The sequence below is a fragment of the Thalassophryne amazonica genome, chromosome 10 (assembly GCF_902500255.1).
Source record: "Thalassophryne amazonica chromosome 10, fThaAma1.1, whole genome shotgun sequence".
Lineage (NCBI taxonomy): Eukaryota > Metazoa > Chordata > Actinopteri > Batrachoidiformes > Batrachoididae > Thalassophryne > Thalassophryne amazonica.
Window position 1 is genome coordinate 106,766,991 of NC_047112.1, and position 25,418 is coordinate 106,792,408.

Below are 25,418 nucleotides of genomic sequence, written 5' to 3' on the forward strand. Positions count from 1 at the left end.
GTGGAGTCAGAGAAATAATGACAAAATGTATCTGCATGCACAGAGTCAAACATGAATAAACAACATACCCACTGAGAAAAGAAATACTCACATCATTAAAAAAAAAAAGTTAAAACAGACGAGAGATGGTCAAACAATAACGGCCACTGAGGAGAAGAGTTATGAGTTATATGGAAGGTTAGAATAAAACTGTGAAAGAGCAGGATGGAGGGCAGAGTGCTGCTGGTTTGTCTTGGACCCATTTTAGTGCATGCGCACGTGTTGATGTGGGCAGAGGAGGAGTACCTCCACAGCCAGGCTGTGATCAGACATGGACACGCTGGTGTTGCGGTGCCAGCACACATGCATGGTTGTGTTGGCACGGTGGTGCGTCTGCTTATCCAGTGAAGTGTGGGAGGTGTTCATGTCATCCTCCGACTCCTGCTCCAGAGAAACCTCATCAGATGATCCTGAAGAAGGACGAGGAGGAAGAGCACAAGGTGTATGGAGGAAGTTAAAAAAAAATGTGGATAGGTGGCATCACCCGAGGCAACAACCTGTAACTTGCATGTACGAAGTATAATGATCTAAAAATGTTAAAATTCTAAATACATGGCTAGTAGGGTGCATCAAATTTGGATATTTCAAAATATCAATTTGGCTGGCATTGCATTTTGTTCTAATTAACATAAAAATGACTTTTGTAAAGTTTTGAGGAATTCCATTGAGATTTAGGGGTGCCACCTAACACATGAACTTTTGTGAAATTACGAAAAATGTGCAATTTTTAGTCTAATTACCAAAAGGTTGATCTGGAAATGTTGAGTACAGTGAACCTTTATACAGTAACATGTTCTATAGGGTTATCAAAGTAAAAGTTGTTTGTTTGCCCTTTGGGCAACTTGCGCATTTCTCAGAATTCAACTTTCAAGATTCTCCATTCATTTGTCCTATAGACAAAATGAATGGAGGTCAATGGGACATGTTCACGTGGCCTTACCCTGAGTTTTGTGAGAGAGAAGAAATGGAACCTGAACTCTGAACCTAGCCAGCAAGTCTCACCCGAGATACAGTGAGGAAAATAAGTATTTGAACATCCTGCACTTCTGCAAGTTCTCCCACTTAGAAATCATGGAGGGGTCTGAAATTTTCATCTTAGGTGCATGTCCACTGTGAGAGACAATCTAAAAAAAAAACCAAAACAAAAAAAACCAAAAAACAAAAAAAACAGAAATCACAATATATGATTTTTTTAAAAAATGTATTTGTATGTTACTGCTGCAAATAAGTATTTGAACAACTGTGAAAATCAATGTTAGTATTTGGTACAGTAGCCTTTGTTTGCAATTACAGAGGTCAAACGTTTCCTGTTGTTTTTCACCAGGTTTGCACACACTGCAGCAGGGATTCTGGTCCACTCCTCCATACAGATCTTCTCTAGAGCTTTCAGGTTTGGAGTTTCAGCTCCCTTCAAAGATTTTCTATTGAGTTCAGGTCTGGAGACTGGCCAGGCCACTCCAGGACCTTGAAATGCTTCTTACGGAGCCCCTCCTTAGTTGCTCTGGCTGTATGTTTGGGGTCATTGTCATGCTGGAAGACCCAGCCATGACCCATCTTCAATGCTCTTACTGAGGGAAGGAGGTTGCTTGCCAAAATCTCGCAATACATGACCCCATCCATCCTCCCTTCAATACGGTGCAGTCTTCCTGTCCCCTATGCAGAAGAGCACCCCCAGAGTATGATGTTTCCACCCCCATGCTTCACGGTTAGGATGGTTTTCTTGGGGTTGTTCTCATCCTCTAAACATGGTAAGTGGAGTTGATTCCAAAAAGCTCTATTCTGGTCTCATCTGACCACATGACCTTCTCCCATGCCTCCTCTGGATCATCCAGATGGTCACTGGTGAACTTCAAATGGGCCTGGACATGTGGTGGCTTGAGCAGGGGGACCTTGCTGCCCTGCAGGATTTTAAACCATGACAGCATCATGTGTTACTAACGTAATCTTTGTGACTGTGGTCCCAGCTCTCTTCAGGTCATTGACCAGGTCCTCCTGTGTAGTTCTTTTTTTTTTTTCCTCCTGTGTAGTTCTGAGCTTTCTCAGAATCATCCTTACCCCACAAAGTGAGGTCTTTCATGGAATCCCAGACCGTGGTAGATTGACAGTTATCTTGTGTTTCTTCCACTTTCTAATAAATAATCATAACAGTTGTTGTCTTCTACCAAGCTGCTTCCCTGTTGTCCTGTAGTCCATCCCGGCCTTGTGCAAATCTGCAGTTTTGTCCCCGGTGTCCTTAGACAGCTCTTTGGTCTCGGCTATGGTGGACAGGTTGGAGTGTGATTGATTGAGTGTGTGAACAGGTGTCTTTTATACAGGTAACAAGTTCAAACAGGTGCAATTAATACAGGTAAAGAGTGCAGAATAAGAGGGCTTCTTAAAGAAAAATTAACAGGTCTGTGTGAGCCAGAATTCTTGCTGGTTGGCAGGTGTTCAAATACTTATTTGCAGCAGTAACACAGAAATAAATTATTTAAAAAAAATGATACATTGTGATTTTCGGATTTTTTATTTAGATTATGTCTCTCACAGTGGACATGCACCCAAGATGAAAATTTCAGACCCCTCCATGATTTCTAAGTGGGAGAACTTGCAAAACCACAGGGTGTTCAAATACTTATTTTCCTCACTGTATGTCTCCCCAGCGGCGAAGGTTTGGCTGTTGGCTGCGGTCATGTTCAACTGCCTGCAGCACATTCTGCAGGTGCTGCTCCTTCCTGGCCACTGCAATGAAGTCAGACGTGAGTTTGATGCCACACTCAGCACAGTCATTGACCATGCTCATGGCACATACATTGGCCTCACTTTTTTGAATGTAGCATTGGTCGCCCATTCCATTCTATTCACATCGAGAGACATAAATTCTGGACCAGTGTGCAGCTGATGCATCCAAAACCAGCAATCCTTATTAGTGAGATCTGCCAAGCTGGTGTTTGGCAAGAGGGTGGGAAACTTTGGCTTGCCAAAGCCAGTGCCAAAGCACTGCTCAGGGATGTGCATGGGGAGATCAGCGGGCTTGTGCTCCAAGATCGCACTGGCAAGTGCACACTTATCCTTAGGCACCTTGCTGCTGAAGAGAGCCAGGGGTAGTGTCTCACCTGTCAAGTACCAGCGATGCCTCTTCAGTGATGCTGATGCCCTCATCTATAGCCTTGCATGCCTGCAGGTGGTGGTAGAGTGTCAGGTCATTCAAGGCAGCATCTACAACTTTCTTGCAGGTCAACCACCACTTGCATAGATCTGTGTAATGAAAATGGCAAATGCTCAAATCTTCAGCACCTGTTGCCGTGTGCCCTGGGGAAGCAACGCGATGTGCTGCTTCATCAAAGCCAGCTTGAGAGTATAGAGCAGCTTGGCCATCGATCGTGCCTTGTGGAGTGCTCCCGGTCATTGGAAGGTCACTGCAGTCTGCTCTTCACCATCTGCATCCAGAAACAAGACACAACTGCACAAACCCACGGTAGTCACCTCGCTTGTGGTCAGTCACTTGTTTTGCGTGCCTGCTAAGTTCAGCACATAACTTGCCCAGGAGTGGTTGCTTGGTGTTGCCAGGAATGTAGCGGGACCATTGGCTGCTGGATTCTTGTGGTGACAGGTTCCATTTCTCTCTCCGACATGTTAACAAGGTAACCTCTGGTGAGCGTGATGACGCCACCTTCAGGTCTGTGAAAACCTGGTTCAGGAGGACCTCACCAATGTGGTGCCAACACCCAGACCAAAGCAGTGGTCCACCCAGTGAGAGCTGTACAGCAATGCAGGCTGGTGTGAGATAGCTGGTGTTAGACGCAGTGTTAGTCGTGTCAAATGCCATGTTGACAACCTGGTCAGCACAGCACCAGTCCTGCAGCAACTTGCATGTCAACCAGTCAATGATTACTCCACATGCCTCATTGGTCTGCTTCTTATATGCCGGGACACCAAGAAGTTTCAGCCGCTCTGTATCTCCAACCACCACTGTAAGATGCTCCTCCAACTGGCACACATTCCTGAGCATTGGTGTTATCTTGCTGTCCCAGTGTAGGGTGTACAATGGAGCTGGTGTCCAGTACTGCCCCTTGTGTTTAACAATAAAGTCAATTAAACGTTATATGTGTGTCCGACATCCACCACTGCTGCATAAAACTCAGGGTAAGGCCAAGTGAACATGTTCCATTGACCTCCATTCATTTTGTCGATAGAACAAATGAATGGAGAATCTTGAAAGTTGAATTGAGAAATGCCCAAGTTGCCCAAAGGGCAAACAAACAACTTTTACTTTGATAACCCTATAGAACATGTTATTGTAAAAAACTTCACTGTATTCAACATTTCCAGGTCAACTTTTTGGCAATTAAACTAGAAATTGCACATTTTTCGTAATTTCACAAAAGTCCATGTGTTAGGTGGCACCCCTAAATCTCAATGGAATTCCTCAAAACTTTGCAAAAGTAATTTTTATATGTTAATTGGAACAAATTGCAATGCCAGCCAAATTGATATTTTGTAATTAAAATTTCCCATTCAAATTTGATGCACCCTAATGGCTAGTCATTCCAAGTTGAGATGACAACAATTACACTGACACAACACCATTGACATATTCACAATGTAACTGGAGATACAGTTGCACACAAACGACTTGGTATATCCATAGAAATTATTATTTTTTAAGTCAAATGGAAATGATTAAACTGAGGCTTCTTTACAGGGTGTTTGTTTTTTTCCCCTGCCACTTACCTGGGTCAAGGTCACGGTGAAACTCATGACTATAAGTGAGGATAGTTGCATGAATTAAGAGGTACATCAAGAACGTCACCTTCTGGCTCAGTTCTTTCTTCAACACAACAGTAAGTCATCCACAGAACCTCAGACGCAGCACTTATCAGTCTATTGATATCATGCTCCATTTTATCTTCACTCATGAACAAGACATTCCTCCACTTGGGACAGTAACCCTCTCTTGAGCCAGGGTGAATAATCCACCCTTTTCGGACAAAGGACGGCCTCCAATTTGAAGCTGCTAATCATCATTCCAGTCATTTCACACACTGTCTCAAACCTGCCCAGTGCACATCGCAGGTCACAGCCTGAGGAAACCAACAGAAACACATCTGCAAAAAGGAATGTTATTTTAGGGTCACCAAACTGGACACGCTCTAATCCTCGACTCCCTTGAAATCCTGTCCATCAGGAACAGGATTGGTCATAAGGGGCAGTCCTGGTGTAGTACAACACCCACCAGGAACAGGTCTGATGCAATGGCAAGAATGTGGACACAGCTGCTACTTTAGTCAGAGACTGCAGCAAACCTGGTACCCTATACCCCAACAGCACCTCACACAGGACACTTCAAGGTACCTGGTCATATGTGTTTTTCGATGGTGTATAGTGCGTCTGTGAAGTATTCACAGCACTTCATTTTTCCCACATTTTGTTATATTACAGCCTTATTCCAAAATGGAGTAAATTCATTTTCCCCCTCAAAATTCTACTCACAACACCTCATAATGACAACATATGAAAAAAAGTTTTTTTTTTAATTTTTGAAAATTCATTAAAAAAAAATGAAGGAATCACAGGTACATAAGTACTCACACCCTTTGCTGAAAAAAGTTTTATTTATTTATTTTTTTTGCACATTTATTAAAAACAAAACAAAAAAATTCACACCCTTTGCTCAACACTTTGTTGATGCATCTTTGGCAGCAATTACAGCCTCAAGTCTTCTTGAACATGATGCCACAAGCTTGGTGCAACTATCTTTGGCCAGTTTTGTCCATTCCTCTTTGCAGCACCTCTCAAGCTCCATCAGGTTGGATGAGGAGTGTTGGTGCACAGCCATTTTCAGATCTCTCCAGAAATGTTTGATTGGATTCAGGTCTGGGCTCTGGCTGGGCCACTCAAGGACATTCACAGAGTTGTCCTGAAGCCATTCCTTTGATATCTTGGCTGTGTGCTTAGGGTCATTGTCCTGCTGAAAGATGAACTGTCGCCCCAGTTTGAGGTCAAGAGCGCCCTGGAGCACACTGTCATCCATGATGTCTCTGTACATTGCTGCATTCATCTTTCCCTCAATCCTGACTAGTCTCCCAGTTCCTGCCACTGAAAAACATCCCCACAGCATGATGCTGCCACCACCATGCTTCACTGTATGGATGGTACCTGATTTCCTTCAAACATGACACCTGACATTAACACCAAATAGTTCAATCTCTGCCTCATCAGACCAGAGAATTTTGTTTCTAATGGTCTGAGAGTCCTTCAGGTGCCTTTTGGCAAACTTCAGGTGGGCTGCCAGGAGTGGCTTCTGTCTGGCCACTCTACCATACAGGCCTGATTGGTGGATTGCTGCAGAGATGGTTGTCCTTGTGGAAGGATGTCCTCTCTCCACAGAGCTCTAACAGAGTGACCATCAGGTTCTTGGTCACCTCCCTGACTAAAGCCCGTCTCCCACGACTGACCAGTTTAGACAGGCAACCATCTCTAGGAAGAGTTCTGGTAGATCTGAATGTCTTCCATTTATGGATGATGGAGGCCACTGTGCTCACTGTGACCCTTAAAGCAGCAGAAATGGGTGCCTCAAAAAAAGCCTGTCTCAAAGGTCTACAATTCCTTTGACTTCATGTTTGGTTTGTGCTCTGACATGCACTGTCAACTGTGGAACCTTATATGTAGACAGGGGTCTGCTTTTCCAAATCATGTCCAATCAACTGAATTTACCCCAGGTGGACTCCAATTAAGCTGTACAAACATCTCAAGGATGATCAGTGGAAATATGATGTACCTGAGCTCAATTTTGAGCTTCATGGCTGTGAATACTTATGTACGTGTGATTTCTTACTTTTTTTAATTCTTAACAAATTTGCAAAAATCTCAAAACACAAACTTTTTTCACATTGTCATTATGGGGTATTGTATGCAGAATTTTGAGGGGGAAAAAAAGAATTTCATCCATTTTGCAAAAGCAGCATCACATGATCAATGTTTGAATGACAGTACATAAAATGTGTGCTCTGTTGATTATTTGTCTTTAATTCTTATTTAGGTCTAATTTGTCTTTTGGACTAATGTTCATTTATGTGTTGGTCATGATTAAAAAAAAAAACAAACAAACCTGGACATCAGCATACAGGCACCGTTTGTAGTATGTTCTTCAAGAGTGGTATTGTGCAACCACTGTTAAATCAATCAATTACAAACATCAGTTATATGATGTCTTAATGAAATGGCATAGAACATGTAGAAGTGACGACTTAAGATGTTCATTGTGTTTACTCAGCATTTTAAGAGTAATAGGATTTTTGTCACGATGTTATTCAGGAAAATACATAGAAATGTTGAACGCTTTACTTAAAATTTGACATTTATCTACCGTGTACGTTTCTTGTCATTTTAGAAGCTAAAAATAAAACTCTTAGCTTGGTATCCTATTTTGCCATGAACTGGACCATTTGAACAAGTTAAAAACAATACTGATATACTTCTACGCAAAAATGCCGGTTAACTTTTTATGAAGCCACTTTTCATTAATTCTGTCTAGACTACATGAGGGAGTGTCAACTACGACATATTGCCCACACGGCGTGGTTCTCTCAGCATGATGCAACACGCAGGCAGAGCAAGGGCAAGGAGACACCCACTTTTCACTTGGCTGCAGCAGATGTTATTTTGAAGAGGTGTGGATGGACTGGTTGTCTACCAGAGAGGATGCCTTCTAGGACCCAAGGCAGTTCCACGGTTTGGTGTATGTGGCGATGCTTGGAATTAGCGCATGCTGCAAAACATGACCTGGAATTGGTGCACTGCACGAATTGGGATAGCATAACTGAGTGCGAGTGCTACCTCAGAATTCTTCAGCAAAACCTCAAGCAATCATGATGAAATGTCAACAGAACTGTGTATTCCAACAAGAAAATGACCTTAAATAAACATCAAAAGTGACTGCAGAACGGAGCAGGTGAGGGCCCCTTGGAATGGCCTTTCCAAAATCCTGAGTTCAAACCAAATAAAAACATCTGGAGCATGCACAGAAAATGGGTGAGCACAAGGAAACAAAAAATTTAAATCTAGTAATTCTGTCAAGAAGAGTGATTAAATGTTCAAACAGCATTTTGCCAGGATCTTGTTGAATGCTACAAAGAGTGTCAGGTCCGGGTGAACCTTGATAAAGGACATTCAACCACATATTAGGGATTTCTCACCCTATATTGATTCAGAAAATCCCCAAATACATTTGTCAACTCGTGCACCTGTTGGAAACTTATCAAATGTGATTTGAAATGTATATGCAGTGGTGGGCACAGTTCCACTAATCGCTAATTATCGAAGCTAATGTTTTCATTATCGGATTAGCTTTTCAGACAATTTTGAAAACCTTCAGCTGTCATATGTTATATTTAACTTTGTACAAATGACAGAATTGACATTAATGGAGTTATTCTATCTGGATTAATCTGATTTATAAATCAAAACCATAAGTCAAAACTGCTTTATTTCCCAAGACCTCTGCCTCACGGCGACACTGCTATATTCTGTTAATGAATAATGATGCATTTGTGTGTGTGTGTGTGTGTGTAGAAATGAGCTTTGCTGCTCCTCTCAGCTGCTTCACTGCTGCAAGCTATGTAGTAAACAGGAGCTTCCAGCAGTGGGCAGGGTGCACAAAGACAGAAATGCTGACTCATTGTTTGGGTTTGTGGTCACCTTTGACGCTGCCAGAAGCAATCATGATGTTAAAACTCAAAATCAGCTTGTTAGCAGTTGCAAGTGTAGCGGAAACAATACCGAAAGTTATCGTTTTGGTTAGCTGTAGCTCCCGATAATTTTTTGGGGTGGTTTATCAGTTCAGCTTCATAAAAGATAATTTTTCAATTAGCTGATTAGCTGTTATCAAAGCTAACTTTTTGGTTAGCTGTGCCCACCACTGTGTATATGTACAGTCCTGGTCAGATTTACTGGCACCTGCATATTTGGAGCAGGCAAGGACTAATACAGGACAACAGGTCAAATTCTAGTCTCCCATGTGCCTTCTGGTAAAGTGTAGGTGAATTTCACTTTTTTTTTTTTTTTAAGAATACCCTTCTCTGTTCCACCCCACTTTAAAGCTGTGTGACTGGCGATGCAACTACCAAAAGTTATACTATATACAGTTTATCCAGTCACATCAACAGAAGCCTGTAACTCCTGCATGGCTGGCATGAGTGCCTTCCCTCACTAGTGTTGTTCTTTTAGTTTTTGAGAACTGCCTACTCCAGTCAGATTCTCTACACAGTACCAGACTGAATTTCTTATTGATTGATTTACTGCATTTTCAGGACTATAAGTCACATTTTTTTGTGTTCAGCTGATTCTTTAACTTATCTTTTGAAGCAACATGCATGAATAAAAATACTCATCCATGGCCACAAAATTGTTAACTGCATTTACAGTAGGGTTCAGAATAATAGTAGTGCTATGTGACTAAAAAGATTAATCCAGGTTTTGAGTATATTTCTTATTGTTACATGGGAAACAAGGTACCAGTAGATTCAGTAGATTACCACAAATCCAACAAGACCAAGCATTCATGATATGCACACTCTTAAGGCTATGAAATTGGGCTATTAGTAAAAAAAGTAGAAAAGGCGGTGTTCACAATAATAGTAGCATCTGCTGTTGATGCTACAAACTCAAAACTATTATGTTCAAACTGCTTTTTTAGTAATCCCGTGAATCACTAAACTAGTATTTAGTTGTATAACCACAGTTTTTCATGATTTCTTCACATCTGCGAGGCATTAATTTTGTTGGTTTGGAAACAAGATTTTGCTAGTTTACTAGTGTGCTTGGGGGTCATTGTCTTGTTGAAACACCCATTTCAAGGGCATGTCCTCTTCAGCATAAGGCAACATGACCTCTTCAAGTATTCTGACATATCCAAACTGATCCATGATACCTGGTATGCGATACATAGGCCCAACACCATAGCAGGAGAAACATCAATCAATCAATCAATCAATTTTTTTTTATATAGCGCCAAATCACAACAAACAGTTGCCCCAAGGCGCTTTATATTGTAAGGCAAGGCCATACAATAATTATGTAAAAACCCCAATGGTCAAAACGACCCCGTGAGCAAGCACTTGGCGACAGTGGGAAGGAAAAACTCCCTTTTAACAGGAAGAAACCTCCAGCAGAACCAGGCTCAGGGAGGGGCAGTCTTCTGCTGGGACTGGTTGGGGCTGAGGGAGAGAACCAGGAAAAAGACATGCTGTGGAGGGGAGCAGAGATCAATCACTAATGATTAAATGCAGAGTGGTGCATACAGAGCAAAAATAGAAAGAAACACTCAGTGCATTATGGGAACCCCCCAGCAGTCTAAGTCTATAGCAGCATAACTAAGGGATGGTTCAGGGTCACCTGATCCAGCCCTAACTATAAGCTTTAGCAAAAAGGAAAGTTTTAAGCCTAATCTTAAAAGTAGAGAGGGTGTCTGTCTCCCTGATCCGAATTGGGAGCTGGTTCCACAGGAGAGGAGCCTGAAAGCTGAAGGCTCTGCCTCCCATTCTACTCTTACAAACCCTAGGAACCCTAGGAAGTAAGCCTGCAGTCTGAGAGCGAAGCGCTCTATTGGGGTGATATGGTACTATGAGGTCCCTAAGATAAGAAGGGACCTGATTATTCAAAACCTTATAAGTAAGAAGAAGAATTTTAAATTCTATTCTAGAATTAACAGGAAGCCAATGAAGAGAGGCCAATATGGGTGAGATATGCTCTCTCCTTCTAGTCCCCGTCAGTACTCTAGCTGCAGCATTTTGAATTAACTGAAGGCTTTTCAGGGAACTTTTAGGACAACCTGATAATAATGAATTACAATAGTCCAGCCTAGAGGAAATAAATGCATGAATTAGTTTTTCAGCATCACTCTGAGACAAGACCTTTCTAATTTTAGAGATATTGCGTAAATGCAAAAAAGCAGTCTTACATATTTGTTTAATATGCGCTTTGAATGACATATCCTGATCAAAAATGACTCCAAGATTTCTCACAGTATTACTAGAGGTCAGGGTAATGCCATCCAGAGTAAGGATCTGGTTAGACACCATGTTTCTAAGATTTGTGGGGCCAAGTACAATAACTTTAGTTTTATCTGAGTTTAAAAGCAGGAAATTAGAGGTCATCCATGTCCTTATGTCTGTAAGACAATCCTGCAGTTTAGCTAATTGGTGTGTGTCCTCTGGCTTCATGGATAGATAAAGCTGGGTATCATCTGCATAACAATGAAAATTTAAGCAATGCCGTCTAATAATACTGCCTAAGGGAAGCATGTATAAAGTGAATAAAATTGGTCCTAGCACAGAACCTTGTGGAACTCCATAATTAACCTTAGTCTGTGAAGAAGATTCCCCATTTACATGAACAAATTGTAATCTATTAGATAAATATGATTCAAACCACCGCAGCGCAGTGCCTTTAATACCTATGGCATGCTCCAATCTCTGTAATAAAATTTTATGGTCAACAGTATCAAAAGCAGCACTGAGGTCTAAGAGAACAAGCACAGAGATGAGTCCACTGTCTGAGGCCATAAGAAGATCATTTGTAACCTTCACTAATGCTATTTCTGTACTATGATGAATTCTAAAACCTGACTGAAACTCTTCAAATAGACCATTCCTCTGCAGATGATCAGTTAGCTGTTTTACAACTACCCTTTCAAGAATTTTTGAGAGAAAAGGAAGGTTGGAGATTGGCCTATAATTAGCTAAGATAGCTGGGTCAAGTGATGGCTTTTTAAGTAATGGTTTAATTACTGCCACCTTAAAAGCCTGTGGTACATAGCCAACTAATAAAGATAGATTGATCATATTTAAGATCGAAGCATTAAATAATGGTAGGGCTTCCTTGAGCAGCCTGGTAGGAATGGGGTCTAATAGACATATTGATGGTTTGGATGAAGTAACTAATGAAAATAACTCAGACAGAACAATCTGAGAGAAAGAGTCTAACCAAATACCGGCATCACTGAAAGCAGCCAAAGATAACGATACGTCTTTGGGATGGTTATAAGTAATTTTTTCTCTAATATTTAAATTTTATTAGCAAAGAAAGTCATGAAGTCATTACTAGTTAAAGTTAAAGGAATACTCGGCTCAATAGAGCTCTGACTCTTTGTCAGCCTGGCTACAGTGCTGAAAAGAAACCTGGGGTTGTTCTTATTTTCTTCAATTAGTGATGAGTAGTAAGATGTCCTAGCTTTACGGAGGGCTTTTTTTATAGAGCAACAGACTCTTTTTCCAGGCTAAGTGAAGATCTTCTAAATTAGTGAGACGCCATTTCCTCTCCAACTTACGGGTTATCTGCTTTAAGCTGCGAGTTTGTGAGTTATACCACGGAGTCAGGCACTTCTGATTTAAAGCTCTCTTTTTCAGAGGAGCTACAGCATCCAAAGTTGTCTTCAATGAGGATGTAAAACTATTGACGAAATACTCTATCTCACTTACAGAGTTTAGGTAGCTACTCTGCACTGTGTTGGTATATGGCATTAGGGAACATAAAGAAGGAAACATATCCTTAAACCTAGTTACAGCGCTTTCTGAAAGACTTCTAGTGTAATGAAACTTATTCCCCACTGCTGGGTAATCCATCAGAGTAAATGTAAATGTTATTAAGAAATGATCAGACAGAAGGGAGTTTTCAGGGAATACTGTTAAGTCTTCAATTTCCATACCATAAGTCAGAACAAGATCTAAGATATGATTAAAGTGGTGGGTGGACTCATTTACATTTTGAGCAAAGCCAATTGAGTCTAATAATAGATTAAATGCAGTGTTGAGGCTGTCATTCTCCGCATCTGCGTGGATGTTAAAATCGCCCACTATAATTATCTTATCTGAGCTAAGCACTAAGTCAGACAAAAGTTCTGAAAATTCACAGAGAAACTCACAGTAACGACCAGGAGGACGATAGATAATAACAAATAAAACTGGTTTTTGGGACTTCCAATTTGGATGGACAAGACTAAGAGTCAAGCTTTCAAATGAATTAAAGCTCTGTCTGGGTTTTTGATTAATTAATAAGCTGGAATGGAAGATTGCTGCTAATCCTCTGCCTCGGCCCGTGCTATGAGCGTTCTGGCAGTTAGTGTGACTCGGGGGTGTTGACTCATTTAAACTAACATATTCATCCTGCTGTAACCAGGTTTCTGTAAGGCAGAATAAATCAATATGTTGATCAATTATTATATCATTTACTAACAGGGACTTAGAAGAGAGAGACCTAATGTTTAATAGACCACATTTAACTGTTTTAGTCTGTGGTGCAGTTGAAGGTGCTATATTATTTTTTCTTTTTGAATTTTTATGCTTAAATAGATTTTTGCTGGTTATTGGTGGTCTGGGAGCAGGCACCGTCTCTACGGGGATGGGGTAATGAGGGGATGGCAGGGGGAGAGAAGCTGCAGAGAGGTGTGTAAGACTACAACTCTGCTTCCTGGTCCCAACCCTGGATAGTCACGGTTTGGAGGATTTAAGAAAATTGGCCAGATTTCTAGAAATGAGAGCTGCTCCATCCAAAGTGGGATGGATGCCGTCTCTCCTAACAAGACCAGGTTTTCCCCAGAAGCTTTGCCAATTATCTATGAAGCCCACCTCATTTTTTGGACACCACTCAGACAGCCAGCAATTCAAGGAGAACATGCGGCTAAACATGTCACTCCCGGTCCGATTGGGGAGGGGCCCAGAGAAAACTACAGAGTCCGACATTGTTTTTGCAAAGTTACACACCGATTCAATGTTAATTTTAGTGACCTCCGATTGGCGTAACCAGGTGTCATTACTGCCGACGTGAATTACAATCTTACCAAATTTACGCTTAGAGATCATTGTAGATGAACAGCCTATAATTTTTTGCACCTGCGTATAAGTTTTCCCCTCTACAATCAACTTTTTAATCAAACTACGCTGTTCTGAACAATGTCTTGAACATCCCATTTTCCTCAGGCTTTCAAAGAGAAAAGCATGTTCAGCAGGTGCTGGCTTCATCCTTAAATAGGGGACACCTGATACACACCTGTTTGTTCCACAAAATTGACAAACTCACTGACTGAATGCCACACTACTATTATTGTGAACACCCCCTTTTCTACTTTTTTTTTACTAATAGCCCAATTTCATAGCCTTAAGAGTGTGCATATCATGAATGCTTGGTCTTGTTGGATTTGTGAGAATCTACTGAATCTACTGGTACCTTGTTTCTCATGTAACAATAAGAAATATACTCAAAACCTGGATTAATCTTTTTAGTCACATAGCACTACTATTATGCTGAACACTACTGTATTTCTCAAAATATTTTAAATTCTGTACTTAAAATATTTAGGTGCCAATAATTCTGACTAGGACTGTATGATGCTACTGCAGCGAGTAAAAACAAACCTTGTATACATGTTACCATATTAACTTCTTATTCAGCTGAAGGCACTGCATACTGACCACACAACAATTACACAAACAGAAACACAGGTCACAATAAAATCTTACGGTTAGAATGATCGCAAAGTCCAGTGTCGAGGAAAATGCTGGATTTTTCTTGTGACTTCTTGGCCATGTCAATAGCCAAGTTCAAATCTTCAATCCACTTTCCCATCTCCACCTTAGAGCTGAAATCACAAATAAGATTTGGGTGGGAAAAAATAGACAAACAAAGTTGTCAGACACTCTGTTCTTGTTGTACTACAAAGTTCAAACCTACCGTTTCATTATTAAAACTACTAAAATGGTTTGCTTCAGGTCACAGTGACCAATTCAAAAACAAGTGAGAAAAGCAGTGACAGCAAACTTCAAGCTGCTGTTGGACATTGATCTTAATGGCAACATCATAAAAGCCACTTTTAGAGATTTAAGCCTCAGTACTGTCATGAAATTATAAGCATAGAAAATCAACTATGGTGCACCCAGAGACACAATTGCAGCTTTCCAGGACTGAAGCAACAGTCTTCAAGTGTTAATAGATTTGTGCTCAAAAGTTTACATACCCTGGCAGAATTTGTGCTTTTTTGGCCATTTTTAAGAGAATATGAATGACAACACAAAAACTTTTTTCCCCCACTCGTGGTTAGTGGTTGGGTGAAGACATTTATTGTCAAACAACCGTGATTCCTCTTTTTAAATCAAAATGACAAGAGAACTACCCAAATGAACCCAATCAAAAGTTTACATACCCATGTTCTTAATACCATGTATTGCCCCCTTTAACAACAATGACAGATCCATCTTTTGTGGTAGTTTGTGGACGAGGCTCTCTGATGGTAAAGCTGCCACTGAATGTGTTTCGGACTTTATTTACATTAAATACAAAGAAATACATACAATATGGCACTCTATCGTCAGTGGTGGGCACAGATAACCAAAAAATTTACTTCGATAACAGATAATCAGATAACTGAAAAGTTATCTTTGATAAAGATAAACCGATAAACCACCCAAAAATGTATCGGAAGTTAGATAATGGATAACCGATAAATTCCAGTATTGTCTCTGGTACATTTGCAACTACTAACAAGCTGAATTTGAGTTTTAACACCACGATCACAACAGACCCAAACAATGAGCCTGCACTTTATGTTTGAACATCCTGCCCCCTGCTGGAAGCTCTTGTCTACTACACAGCATTGAGCACAGAAGCCAGCTGAGAGCAGCCACAAAGCCAGCTCTCTACCAATCACAACATTCCGGTCAGGCGGAGGTCTTGGAAAATAAAGTCATGCTGACTTATGGTTTTGCGTGAATACTGATAGAATAACTCCATTAATGTCAATTCTGTCATCTGTCTTCTTCTTTGTCTTTCGGCTGTTCCCGTTAGGGGTCGCCACAGCAGATGAATCGTTTCCATCTCACCCTGTCCTCTGTATCTTCCTCTGTCACACCAACCACCTGCATGTCCTCCTTCAACACATCTATAAACCTCCTCTTTGGCCTCCCTCTTCTCCTCCTGCCTGGTGGCTCCATCTTCAGCATCTTTCTCCCTATATACCCTGGGTCCCTCCTCTGCACATGTCCAAACCATCTCAATCGCGCCTCTCTGACTTTGTCTCCAAACTGTCCCACCTGAGCTGTCCCTCTGATATGTTCATTCCTAATCTTGTCCATTCTTGTTACTCCCAAAGAGAATCTCAACATTTTCAGCTCTGCCAGCTCCAGCTCTGCCTCCTGTCTTTGTTAGTGCCACCGTCTCTAAGCCGTACAACATAGCTGGTCTCACTACTGTCTTGTAAACTTTCCCCTTCACTCTTGCTGATATTCTTCAGTCGCAAATCACTCCTGCCACCTTTCTCCACCCACTCCACCCTGCCTGCACTCTCTTCTTCACCTCTCTACCACACTCTCCATTACTTTGAACAGTTGACCCCAAATATTTAAACTCATCTACTTTCACCACTTCTACTCCTTGTAACTGCACTATTCCACTGGGCTCCCTCCCATTCACACACATGTACTCAGTCTTGCTTCTACTGACTTTCATTCCCTTTCTCTCCAAAGTGTATCTCCACCACTCCAGACTAGACTCAACTTGCTCTCTACTCTCACTACAGATCACAATGTCATCTGCAAACATCATAGTCAATGGGGACTCCTGTCTGATCTCATCTGTCAACCTGTCCATCACCACTGCAAACAAGAAAGGGCTCAGAGCTGATCCTTGGTGTAATCCCACCTCCACCTTGAATGAGTCTGTCATTCCAACTGTGCATCTCACCGCTGTCACACTATTCTTGTACATGTCCTGCACTACCCTAACATACTTCTCTGCCACTCCAGACTTCCTCATACAATACCCCAGCTCTTCTCTTGGCACCCTGTCATAAGCTTTTTCTAAGTCCACAAACACACAATGTAACTCTTTCTGGCCTTCTCTGTACTTCTCCAACAGTATTCTCAGAGCAAACATTGCATCTGCAGTGCTCTTTCTCGGCATGAAACCATATTGCTGCTCACACTTTATGCCTCTGTAGTTACTACACTTTATGCCTCTGTAGTTACTGCAGCTCTGCACATCACCCTTGTTCTTGAAAATAGGAACCAGCACACTTCGTCTCCACTCCTCAGGCATCCTCTCACTTTCCAAGATTTTATTAAACAATCTGGTTAGAAACTCTACTGCCATCTCTCCTAGACATTTCCATGCCTCCACTGGAATGTCATCTGGACCAACTGCCTTTCCACATCCTCTTCATAGCAGCCCTCACTTCTTTACTAATCTCTTGTATTTCCTGATTTACTCTCACCACATCATCCAGCCTTTTCTCTCGCTCATTTTCTTTATTCATCAACTCTTCAAAATATTCCCTCCACCTTCTCAGCACACACTCCTCACTTGTCAGCACATTACCATGTGCATCTTTTACCACCCTAACCTGCTGCACATCCTTTCCAGCTCTGTCCCTTTGTCTGGCCAATCGGTACAAGTCCTTTTCTCCTTCCTTACTATTCAACTTCTTGTACAGCTCGCAATATGCCTTTTCCTTCGCATTTGCCACTTCCCTTTTTGCCTTACACCGCATCTCCTTGTACTCCCGTCTACTTTCTTCATCTCTGCGACTATCCCAAAACTTTTTCGCCAACCTCTTTCTCCTTATGCTTTCCTGGACCTCTTCATTCCACCACCAAGTCTCCTTGTCTTCCTTCCACTGTCCAGATGTCATACCCAGTACTGTCGTAACTGTCTCCCTCACCACATCTGCAGTACTTTTCCAGTTGTCCAAAATTGCTTCCCCTCCAACCAGTGCTTCTCTCACCTGCTCGTTAAATTTCACACAACAGTCTTCCTCCTTCAGCTTCCACCATCTGATCCTTTGTTGAGCTCTCACTCTCTTCTTCTTCTTTACCTCTAAATTCATCCTACAAACAACCTTCCTATGCTGTCTAACGACACTCTCTCCTGCCACCACCTTACAGTCTCTGATTTCCTTTAGCTTGCATCTCCTATAAAGACTGTAGTCAACCTGTGTGCACCTTCCTCCACTCTTATATGTTACCCTGTGCTCCTCCCTTTTCTTAAAGTAGGTATTCACCACAGCCATTTCCATCCTTTTTGCAAAATCAACTACCATCTGTCCTTCCTCATTCCTATCCTTGATACCATATCTACCCATTACTTCCTCATCACCTCTGTTCCCTTCACCAACATGTCCATTGAAGTTCGCTCCTCTCACCACTCTTTCATGCTTGGGCACACTCTCCAACACCTCATCTAACACACTCCAGAAATCATCTTTCTCCATCTCACAACCTACCTGTGGGGCATATGCACTGATGATATTCATCATTACCCCTTCAATTTCCAACTTCACACTCATCACCCTGTCAGACACTCGCTTAACCTCCAACACACGTTTAACATACTCTTCCTTTAAAATGACCCCAACACTATTTCTCTTCCTGTCCTCACCATGGTACAACAACTTGTACCCACCGCCGATGCTCCTGCTCTTACTTCCCTTCCACTTGGTCTCTTGCACACACAATATGTTTACCTTTCTCCTCTCCATCATATCAGCCAGCTCTCTCCCTTTACTAGTCATACTACCAACATTCAAAGTCCCTACTCTCATTTCCACCCTTCTAGTTTTCTTCTTCTCCCGCTGTTTGTGGAAACGTTCTCCTCCTCTTCTTCGTCGTCTTCACCCAGCAGTAGCCCAATTTCCACCGGCACCCTGTTGGGCAACAGTACCGGTGGCAGACGTTGTTAACCCTGGCCGCGACCGATCCGATATGGAAATTCAATTCTTAGTCTGCATAGCTGGGATGGCTTGTTTTACGCTGGATGCCCTTCCTGACGCAACCCTCCTCATTTATCTGGGCTTGGGACCGGCCCTCAGAATGTACTCGCTGCACACCCCATGTGGCTGAGTTCAATTCTGTCATTTGTACAAAGTTAAAATATAACATATATCTTTTAATGTTGAATAATGCACTAATTCTGAGGTTCTGTAACAAAAAGGATTCTGGGTAAAAGTGCCTCTGCTAAACAATGATTGGTTCAGTCATTAATTATGTAAACCAACACGTTAATGTGACGTGTGTTGTGTGTTGGTGTTTACAGATAAATGTGCTTTTGTAAAATATTCCATTTTTTATTTGTAAAAACAGGCATTTTTACGGAGCCCTGGAAGTGTCATCACAAAATGTTTTGCATGTGGAGAGAATGTGCGCACATTTTATGATGTTGTAAAACGTGCACTCAATATTGTCTTGACACATAAATGTTGGCTTTACACTGTGCGAGTTTTGGCCCTTTTTCAGATGATTTTTCATTCGTGCAAGAATTTTTTGGAGTGCACCGAGTTTCAGGTTAATCGCGCGTCCTGTGTCATGTAGTGTACATGGAGTAACAAGCTGCGTTTAACATCTCACAACCACCTCCTGATCGCCGATCGTATGGTCGAATGAAAATCAACTTGTTTGATATTATTCTGGTCGGCCGTCGTGAGGGTATCCTGCTGCTGAAGAGCTACAAGCATCCAACCGCTCGCACTGTGCATGTGCAAACACCGCAGAGCTGTCTTGTAATGTTTTTTTGTTGTTTTGATTTTAAACTTTGATGTCTCCCATCAAGAGTTTTTGTAAATTAAGTTTGAAAAAAAAAAGGTTACGTTTTGCTTCTGGAAACACGAGTCCGACGTGTGGTTTTTGAACGTACAATGTGTGTGAGAACATAAATCGGGCGCTCTGAACTTTTACACCGTGCGGTTCTGTTGTACAGTTTGAACTGAAATCGAGTACAGTGATTAAAAATATCATACAGTGTCTGCTCAGCTTCAGGACGAATACTGCCATGAACACTACTGGCCAGTAGATGGCAGTAGAGGCCTTGAAAACTTGCCAAAACAAAATTCCAGATAATCCATGTCTGCTACATTTAAGATGTGTGGAATTTAACAAACACCAGTACAATAACAACGTCTATAAACCCAGAGAATATATTCACGAGAGTTTTAGGCACTACAGTTTAATGCTGTTGTCCGTGGAGCCTGAACAGAGTGTCTGAAATGCATTTGTCCTGTCGTGAACGTACTGAGATTACCCTATCCTACCCATAATGCACTGCTGGGCACAGCATGTGCTCACTAAAACCTTAAAAATTAGCACATTACTTTAAAACTAAAACATATATCTGATATAGATTTAGAAAACTTCAGACATGACAGTAATTTTAAATAACGTCCAAAATTAGTTTGGTTAAAATTTGAACCATAAGTTAAAAATGTATGCCTCTGGATGACTTGGGTGATATTGCCAGCGTGTCAGTATGGTGTTAAAGGAAATTATTTTTCTTTTTTTGTGACCAGTTCTCCTTTGCCTGCAGAGGATAGAGCAGTTTCTCCTGGAAGCAGCTCTCTTCTGTTTGCAGAGGGTGGAACTATACATCTGTTAGGAAACTTTTAACAGGTAGGTGCTCAACTGATTTTAAATTTTAAAAATGTTTGCCGCTGTTCAGCTTTGTTTACTACGTTATCGGTCTAAAAGTTATTGGACAAAAATTTATTGGAAGATAATTAGTCCGATAATGTTTTTAAAGTTATCTAAAAAGATCATCTGGTAATGAAAACATTATCTTCGATAATTATCTGCTATCGGATTATCGGAACTGTGCCCACCACTGTCTATGTTAAATCTGCATGGAGGAGACAGTTCTCAAAAACTGAGTGACTGTGCAAGAAGTAGAAGAGTGAGGAAAGCCACCAAGACACCCAGACAATCCAGAAGAAGTTATAGGTTTACGTAGCTGTGATTGGAGAAATTATGCACAGTGCAAGCTTTGCATTTTGTATCACCAGTTATCCATCTTCATGATGAAGTGGTATAGAGGAGGATTTTCTTAAAAAGAAGACCTGAACGTTTAGCTACAAATTGCCAGAAGGTACATCTAAGATGCAAGCCTGGATGTGATCTGTTTTGGTGAAAAAAAATCCTTCTCTGCTCTACTCCACTATGAAGCTAAAGTAGTGATGCAAAATGCAAAGCTTGCACTATGCACAATTTCTCCAATCACAGCCACATAAGCCCATAACTTCTCCTGGGTTGTCTGGGTGTCTTGGTGGCTTTCCTCACTCTTCTTGCACAGCCACTCAGTTTTTGAGAACTGTCTCCTCCATGCAGATTTACCATAAAGTGCCATACTGTTTGTGTTTCTTTGCAATTAATGTAAATAAAGTCAAAGACATATTCAGTGGCAGCTTTTACCATCAGAGAGCCTCGTCCACAACTACCACAAAAGACTCCAAGCTGTCAGTGATGTTAAAGGGGCAATACACTGTATTAAGAACAGGGGTATGTAAACTTTTGATCAGGGTCATTTGGGTAGTGTCTGTTGTCATTATGATTTAAAAAGAGGAAACACGGTTGTTTGACAATAAATGGCTTCACCCAACCACTAACCATGAGTGACAAAAAAGTTTTTGTGTTGTCATTCATATTCTCTTAAAATGGCCAAAAAAGCAAAATCTCTGCCAGGGTATGTAAACGTCTGAGCACAACTGTACATGTCATTGTACATATACATACATACAATGAAATTTGTACTCTGCATTTAACCCATCCTTGTGACAATTAGACACAGTCCAACCACTAAGAGCAGTGGGCAGGGTCTTCAAATTCAGGGAGAATTCTTGGGACAAAGACCTTGGAAAAGTTCAAAGATCCATAAACCCCCTGACCTATTTTAAAAGGTCAATAGGAAGCAGAATGTGACCCATTCTGTTTCCTATTTTTATGTTCATACTGCCGAAGATATTTTAGCATTGCGTTGTACTTAACAATAATTTCACTTTGAATACAGCAAGATTTTAATGGGTGCAGCCACGTCACCACTTTTGCTGGGATCACATGACCCAAATTGAGGGATGTGATGAAAAGGATGCCTTGCCATAACAATAATGATCAAGAGAACAATGAACCAGCAAGGGTCCTTCACTATATGGATCTCAGAAGGTCCAAAACAAATTCATACTTGTGCACACATTTCTTGTTAAGTAATTTAATGATGTATGCTGTACAATCATTCCACCCTGGCAAAAGAACTGTTCAAGGACATCATTAAAAGCCCAAAATTACCATGACATTCATGCTCATGAGTGTGTAAACCACTCTGTACCACAACCATAGTCACCTGTCAGAATGTAGAAACAATGTGATACAACATGTTAGCTTGTCACCGTTATTCCAATAACATAATTTTACCACTTTCAATGTTTTTTAAAGCTCAAAACACTTACAAAGATAAAGCTCTTTTCCATTTAAATTTATTATCAGTAATATACAGTGGTCCCTCGCTATAACGCGGTTCACCTTTCGTGGCCTCGCAGTTTCACAGATTTTTTTTAGTGCAATTTTGTATGTTTTTTTTTTGTTTTGTTTTTTTTTAACAGCGCATTGTGTTCTGCGTCCTTATCAGGCGGGTTGGTCGCGGCACCGGTCGGCATCACTGCGATTGCTCTCACTGCCTCCGATGTGCTTACTGAGTCTGCGGGCTCGGTAAACACAGCAGCGGGCCACTCACACTGCCCTCCTGTCTGTTGTGTGGAGCTGCGCCAAATCTAGCAACAAGTCCAGACACTACACTTGCTGTTTTGATGCGGATGTTGACTGCAGCCGCGGAGCTCCGTGGCCACTGAGAGAGGACTTGGATTCCCTGTGGGTCCAGCATCCGTACCTCCGGAGGCAGTGAACGAAGGGAGAGTTCTGCGTGTGTCTGTTTATAATCTTCTCGCCCAGAAGAAAAAAGAGAGTGTTTACACAGGAGAGAAAAGTGAGAAGATGTTAATGCCTGTTTGAGAAAAGTGTATAAAGTGTGTAGTGAGGGGTTTTACAGCCTTAAAACATCTATAATAATTGCAAAAAATAGCGCTACTTTGCGGATTTCGCTTATCGCGGGTTATTTTTAGAAAGTAACTCCCGCGATAAACGAGGGACCACTGTAGTTAAAAATGATAAAACAATTGTTTCAAGGAATATTTGCAGAAATGTTATGTACTGACAAACAAAAATTTACTTGATGCAAAATAGAGCAGGTTGACAGCGACATTTGTGTGCACATGTCAACACATCTTCATTGGATCTGCTGTGGCGACCCCCAAACATAAAAACAAGGGAGCAGCCAAAGGACTTACTAACAAGGACTTGTACCAAGTTTCAAAAAATTCCTCCCGTGAGAGGAGTTGATTTCAGAATGCTAATACCCTTTTTGGGATGGGCGGACATTGGTACGACATAATCCCTCTTTGAGCTTTCAGCCAGCAGGGGGATAAAAATGCAAGGACCTCTTTTCAAAGAGCAAAGAACTTTGAATGCTCAGTAATATCCAACACTGGAATTAAAATGTGAATAAATAAATATATAAATAAATAAATAAATGAATAATCCAGAATCAGTGATTCATATTTTAGAATGCCCCCCCCAGTGTCTGAATTAATGTGCCTTTTCTCCATATGATGGGCCCTTCTCAAGCATCAATGGGCCTATGCAAAGTGGAATAAAATAAATAATTCAAGATTTGTAATTTTTTTGGTAGTTTTTTTAATCTGTTGTAACAGCCACAATTTTATACAATTTGTTAAAGGTAAATATGATACAAATTTAATTTTTCTTTAATAGGTCATAAATAATGTTGACAAGGTTAAAATCCTGTTACTATTGGATGGACATAGAATTTGCTCATCTTCAAAACATATGCAGAGTAGCTTTAATTTAGAAAGGCAGAGAGTTGAGCTCTGTGAGGCTTGAGAGGAAAAAACTTTAACGCCTACAGGAGATGGTGATTTTATTTATTTAGACTATCAGTACATCTGTTGATTTTATTCACTAATCTAATTGTGTAGTATGACAGGAATTAAGGAAAACATCTGACTGAAACAGGCAACATGCTCGTGCATGTACAGACCCTGAGCTGACTGCAGCCTTTAAATATGAAATTCAAAAACAGTTCATTTACGTTTTAATGTTTCAACACCAAATCAAGTGTAATGTCTCCAAGCATTTATTTTGAATAGATTAGTGAAGTATTGAAGCCCAATTTAACACAACACATGATTTATTCCTTTTGACACAAAGTGCACAACAGTGTTCAAAGTGTTTTTTGAAATACACGGGGCACCGTTTCGAGTTAGCATTGCAAAATTGTAATCGACTAAATTCTTCTGCACTATCCCTAGCCACACATTCTAGCTATTGTTTAATTCTGGTCTTCGTTTCCGTTTCTGTTCTATATTTCTTGTGCTTCTAGCTTGTTAGTTGGGTAGAGCGCAGCAACAGGCACACATCGTGTACATTCAAATTTTAACCATAGCTGTTTCTAACACTCAAATTATGTAGTGCATTCTAACCATCCATAGCTTTTTAAACTGATGTTCTTGAAGACGGGTGCCATGTTTATTATTATCTTCAGTTTGAGTTCCATGGCATCTGTGATCATGTCTCAGAAGATGGAAGTAGATGGCAGCATATTCTATGGTATATTACATAAGCAAAATAAATCTGCTGATCAAACTGACAGTAAGATTGGTCTCACCTGGCAGCTACTACAATGGTCCTCTGAGCAGAATAGATGGTGAAGCAGTGAGGCACCGACCACTCATTTTCACTTTCTTCCACCTAGAGACAGAAGAGCATCAGTCCGAAGAAAAGCAAACTATAACCTGGACAACGTTCAGCTGAATTGCTGAAGGTAAAATCGTAAATGCGACAACAGAAAGACAGTGAGATGCCACACAAAGACCTGTCAAAGAGGTGCTAGTGCAGAAACTATAATGGAGCAGCTTTAAATCCTCACAGTAAAGATTTTGACTTAATATCATCCTTTTAATTAAATGCACCTGTCACAGACATGGGAAGAACAGAGGAGGGATGATTACATCATCATCTCTGTCCATGTGTACACGATAACTCACAAAGTAATGGAAAGTTACAAAATTAATGGCTAAAAAGTCTTTAGGTGAGGGAAGAGTTGATGAAGCATATCTGAATCTACCTCAATGCCCCTTCCACCCCTCAGATCTTTAAATTTACATTTTAAGACTATGGGATTTTCAAATTCACAATTATATCACAATTCTGCAGTGGAGAATTGATATGAAAGCCTGAACGTTCCTCTCCGATTGTCTCCACATAGAGAAATATGCTAGTTGTGCACTTCTCTGAAAAATGTGTATTCTTCTACACAAGCATGGGAGAAGAAGAGCAGGGTTTGGGCTTCCAGGATGGCCAAGTTCAAAATACTTACAGGAGCATCCAGTACTATGAGCTGCAGCAGGAGTAAAGGAGAGAGATGCAAAGTTGTCAGACCCACACCCCTGCCTCCTCAACACTCTGTTCATGTTGTACTACAAAGTTCAAACTAGTGCAGTGCATAAGACAATATTTAGAGGGGAA

The 25,418-nt window shown here is 41.0% G+C and overlaps 1 protein-coding gene across 1 annotated transcript in view; it reads right to left on the reverse strand.

Moving 5' to 3' along the window:
• farp2 (FERM, RhoGEF and pleckstrin domain protein 2) overlaps positions 1–25,418 on the reverse strand; it is a 203,733-nt gene that overhangs the window by 16,310 nt on the left and 162,005 nt on the right. Inside the window, 3 exon segments of the mRNA XM_034180697.1 lie at positions 286–449; positions 14,535–14,653; positions 24,559–24,641. Coding sequence (XP_034036588.1) covers positions 286–449; positions 14,535–14,653; positions 24,559–24,641 — 366 coding nt within the window.